The 5,175-nt window shown below is 51.6% G+C and overlaps 2 protein-coding genes across 2 annotated transcripts; both read left to right on the top strand.

The window, feature by feature from the left end:
• Positions 1 to 1,282: 1,282 nt before the first annotated feature.
• Positions 1,283 to 1,501, top strand: LTR84_012813 (uncharacterized protein; the record flags this gene model as incomplete). The annotated part of the gene is made up of 1 exon (XM_064856327.1): positions 1,283 to 1,501. The coding sequence occupies one exon, from the start codon at positions 1,283 to 1,285 to the stop codon at positions 1,499 to 1,501; it is 219 nt and encodes a 72-aa protein (XP_064699732.1).
• Positions 1,502 to 2,682: 1,181 nt separating this feature from the next.
• On the top strand, positions 2,683 to 3,864 carry LTR84_012812 (uncharacterized protein; the record flags this gene model as incomplete). The annotated part of the gene is made up of 1 exon (XM_064856326.1): positions 2,683 to 3,864. The coding sequence occupies one exon, from the start codon at positions 2,683 to 2,685 to the stop codon at positions 3,862 to 3,864; it is 1,182 nt and encodes a 393-aa protein (XP_064699731.1).
• Between the last annotated feature and the right edge of the window lie 1,311 nt (positions 3,865 to 5,175).

Below are 5,175 nucleotides of genomic sequence, written 5' to 3'. Positions count from 1 at the left end.
CACCATTTGCTTCCGCGTGAGTTGCGACATTTGGTCGCCGCTCTCCGACTAAGCTCGAGTTCTCTGGCATGCTTCTTTGATCGAGGGCGTGATCCGGCTCGTGGTGGTCTTCTGCCGCCGGACCGGTGTATTCCGGGGCCAGTATGTGTCACTGTTCAGATCAGACACTGCCAAAGACAATCGATGCAGGTATTTTTGATGACCGGGTGACACGGAACTCAACAGCGAGTCCAACGACGGCTGGCTGCTATGTGTCGACGGATTCGGTTGGGAGGATGATATGTATGTCTCGTGAGGCTGGACATACCGCGGGATCATCACCTGCAGCAGGGCGGAGGAGCATGGATGCGAATCCAAATTCTCCGCTTCAAACATGGAGATGTCTGAAAGCTTGCTGTTTGATATGTTGGTGTATCCTGGAATGGACGAAAGCTGCCACGCATTGATAGATTGATCCATGGTGGACGTGGCAGAAATGAGCTTACTAGGCCATATTTGCGAGGCTTTTTGTTGTCCATTGTTGCAACGGTAGCCCCTCAATGTTCAGTGAACAGAGCGTGGAAGTTGCAGATGGAATGTGAAATACGAGGTGAGAATTACTTGTGACAAATAGAGCCCTTCAAGATGGATTCTTGACAATTACCTGGTGGAGAAAGTAGCAAGCTGAACTGACCCCAGAATTCTTGGCTCACTTTAAGCCCACTGGAATAGGGGCATAGTACACGACTGTGTTGCCGTTCAATTCTGCGTTCGCTAAGTGGGAGCATTTAACGCTCACATCGAAGATGAGAGCAAGATAGAAAGCCACTTATTAATGAGGTCTCTGTCCGATATCCCTCGTGGAATACCTCGTGGAATACAGTTGGTGGTGCAAAGGACTTGCTTTTCGGGCGACGTCGACTGCCGCTTTGCGAGTCTCCTCCACCTGTGGCTTGACACATCAGCCACAGTCCGACCGACCCCTGCCCGACCTGCGTCCTCTCCTTCCCCCTTCCCTTCCCCCTCCCTGCACCCTGGATTCTCGTCCTCGTCAGCAACTTCCACCTTCCCATTCCACCCTGCGGCCTCTGCCTGTGCTGTACAGCAAGATCACCACATCGCAACCAGACATACCAAGTATTCGCGAGCCACGATGGTCGCGCCCATGCGAGGGTTAACTCGACACCCTTCTCCATCCCTTCCCAGCCCTCATAAACAACGGTTGCTCGACCGCCATCCCACTATACTGCCCTAGCCACCACCATACACCACGACCGTCACTCTTGCTGAGGACACCTCGACAATGGAGCCTGGGTCCGAGTGCGCCAAAGTGTCGAGCGATTCGGTGACATCCAAGTCCGTGGAGTCGGTCCGCGGCGATGAGGTTGCCACGGACTCGACCTCCGAACTCGACTCACTTTTTGAGGACGACGGTCGATCTGTAGCCGAACGTAACGATCTACTCCAGCGGATGGCATTCCACAAGTTCCAAGGCCGAGCTAGGTCACGACGGAAGGCTTGAATCCAGTCGCTGGTAGAGCGAGAAGTCGACTTCTGGCGGCATTGCGTCTATACTTACCCCACCCCCGCTGTGCTCCTGCCAATCCTGACCTGTTGTCCTCTTACAGCTTTTGTGGCAGGATCGGCCAGGAGTATGTGGAGTGCCTGCAGGCCTGCGAGGCTCAATTGTCCAAAGAGGGTGAAGAAGGGATCATCCCTCTGCAGATTGCAACAATTCTCCACTGGCTTCTATGGAAGATAGAGATAAAATATCATTGCACAAATATCGGGTAGACCGACATTACCACATCAGTAATCGATGTCTAGCTTGATCAAACGCCCCTCATGGTGAAATGAGCCACAAGTCCTTTGACCTTGTTCACCTCGTACTCTCTGCATATATCATTGATCGATATTTTGAACCTATCCCTAGGTTTTAAAGTCATGAGCTGCGGTATTTAGGATCCATGTTCATAATTACAGAGAATCGGCGCCTCCAAAGGCCAATAGCTCTTTGCATCGAAAACGGGTACACATTGGTTCGACCTTCTAGAGACAGCAACACCTGCTCTGCTAGCATTCCAACATACTCGGACGGGGATATCGACGTGCATGTATCAAAGGACGAATCATCACGCCCACAGCTGCACCGGTGCAGCCACCAGTGCTGTCATATCGTGCCGCAAAGCATCTCTGTCTGTACTTACTTCCAAGCCGATCCCCAGAACGGCGAGGGCCGCACCGAGCCAGGTAGGGCGTAGATGGCAAGTAATCTTTATCCTGTAAGTGAAGATCGATGGGGTGCAAGCACTCATGTTACTTGGGTCCGGAGAACGCACTCGGAGAAGGGGGATAGTTTGGATGTTGAGGAGGACTTGGGACGGAGAGACGAAAGTGTTTAGCCAGAGGTTCCAATAGGATGGTCAAGCATTGACGATAGCCTCGGGCGGCGGCTCATAGTTTAAGGGCCTGATTTCATTGGCCTCTGAATGATCCTTTTCAGCGGCAAGGGCGAATCGGTCTCTGGCCACTCTAAAGTTTCATCTGGCGCCGCACATTACATGCTGCAACATCCTATAAAGTTCGCGGACTTCGTGGCATGTGGAAGATACTTAGTGACTTGGTGCCAATGGTAAAATGAACTCTCCTATCTCTCATCTTACCCTTCCACGTTGCTGTAGCTAAACCTGGAGGTTTCGCTCAATGTTCGATCTTGTGGCAAAACTTGCCGGCGTTGAACAGGTTCTCGATGAGATCCTAACATCACTCAACACCCGTATCGCTGCCTCGACTTATAGCCCAGAAGACCAAGCACAACATGGAGAGCCGAAGTGGGCACCTACCTTGCGAGACGTGATACCTCGTTATTCGAAAGACATCCAGGGGATCAGAGAACAAATCGAGAGAGATTCCAGGTTTCACAGAAGCCTGAAACGGACTGAAGGACCTGACACTCAATGCGCTGCTACGGTGCCCCAATCATGTGTCCAACAGGCATCCCATACCATGGCGAAGCGATACGAACAGCGAATTAAGACGTTGCGGGAGATTTCTCGAAATGTGATAGTTTCTTCTCCCAGTCTAACCAGAGTCCTTAGGAACCAGGAAGAGAATCCAGGCGGTTGCATTGACTCTACGAGAAATGTACCTTCACTCTGCACTCCTGCGAAACTCGGATCACTCACTTCCGATGGTATTCCACATCGGCTTGAACATGGCATAATAGTCCTCATGCCTTCCAAGTCTCAATATCGCGATATAGCACTACTTCGCTCCCAGGCTGAAAGTCTCAGTGCACGCAAGACTGGAGTGTTCAAGTATGTGCTGCCGGAAGATCTTGAACTGGACATACAAGCTACGAGTAATGGAGCAACACAAGTGTCAAAATTTGGATCTTCTCTCGCGCCCAACGGATCTCTGCACATATCCCGTACGGAGCATACGGAGATACTCGAGATGAGAGATCCTCTAGATCGTACAGACGAACCTGTCGCACCCGGTGAATTGGCAGACATACTAGAGCAACGTCTTACAGATCCTGCGGCCATTGCGAAGATGCAATACTGCACAGATATGCCGGCACGAGCTATTGAGGATCGACTCAAGCTAGGCTTGCCTGCCCAGTCGCCCATCTGGCCTTTGAAGGGCAATGAGTTGCGCCGCACTAAGTGCAGCATTCCGGGGCTCCATTGGCCGTTTGCATATCAGTCGGGCATGCACGGATCCGTGCATTCCCTGCACGAGGAGTACAAAAACCTCATATCACTCAATTGCTTGTACTACGGTCGTAAGCTATGGCAGGTTATAGCGCCAGGAGATAGCCACCTCATCGAAAATGAGGTCAAACGCTGGAAATATTCGCAGAATATTAGGCACGCTGCTTAGTATATTCCCCGATCCGCGCTCAAAGCACTGGGCGCCTCCTTCGTTACATTTATACAAGGACCACGAGAAGTTATCGGTGTCTTTGGCGATGCATACCACGAGGGAGGGACCTGTGATATCACGAGTGCTGAGGCAGTGAATTATGGGGCCACAGGGTGGACTACCAGCGGTTCCATAGACTGCAATAGTCAATGTCCTGGATATCCAATTCTCAACCGTCTATTGGAACTCCGTCAAGCCGACGAACCGCAATACGAGCAAGGATGCGAGCCTCTAAGCAGCCTCTCGGATCCCCTCCAGGCTCAAGACCGCCAGCAAGATAACCAGATCGAACCTAACACGACCGCTTCTAACGTCGTCCTCAGAGAAACACCTCTCCATGGTTGCAAAGGGGCGACTGTAAGAGCCACCAGCGCTGGCCACCTGCGGCCCGGCATCGGCTCAAGCGTCAGGAGCACGGCTCCATCGGCAAGAAAAACAACAAGCTTGTTGACGAAGCGAAAATCCACGGTGGACCATTCGCGGCTCCTCGAAAAGAAAAGGATCATTGGCTCTCAACGATCGGTTTCTCAAGGGCTACAAGAGGTCATCATTGAAATGGAGAAGATGGAAAAACCTTTGCGAACTTCTCCTTCCCTTCACTCTCAACTTGGCGTGAGCCCCCAGGTCCTGAAACTCGTGATGGCGATTTCTAGCCGTGCTGCATTCTTCCAATTCCAGGGTCTTGTTGGCGGCGCAAGGGATCGAGACACCAGTGTCATACGAGTGGTTGACCATGGAGATCTATGCACGCGCCTGGTCCAACGCGTCCAAGGCATTGTTACCTCCGGGCGGAGGTCCCTTCTCGCAGAATTTATGGTGCGCATCCATCAAGTTATGCTGGCCGAGGACATAGCAAACGTGAATGATGGCAGATTAAGGACAGACCCATTGGTCATCCAAAAAGTGCTGAAGAAAACGGGCTGGACAAGATCGGTGCTCAACTCCCATCTGACGATAGGGAGAAAATGGAAGCGTCTTTGTGGTGGCTACGAAGGTCTATTGTGCTTTATCTTTTTAGAGCCCAGCAACCCTTTCAATATCTCCTAGCCAATTTCTTGACTTAGACGACAATGACCTCCGCAAATTCCACCACCTTCTCGAGAATGATGAGTATATAGCGGCTGTATGCTCGGCCGGGAAAGCTTTCCAGAAGACTCTGAACAGCACGGTCGTCGATGTGGAGTTCATGTGGGAAAGCAGATAGTTGTCGTTGACAATCCTGAGAGACCTTGCCGAGCAGGAAGTACTCTCGCTGATCAAACCGTTTCC

This window comes from Exophiala bonariae (assembly GCF_035927105.1).
Source record: "Exophiala bonariae strain CCFEE 5792 chromosome Unknown scaffold_84, whole genome shotgun sequence".
NCBI classification, from domain to species: domain Eukaryota; kingdom Fungi; phylum Ascomycota; class Eurotiomycetes; order Chaetothyriales; family Herpotrichiellaceae; genus Exophiala; species Exophiala bonariae.
Note: the sequence above shows the minus strand (reverse complement) of the source record. Positions and strands in the feature narration are given on the sequence as shown.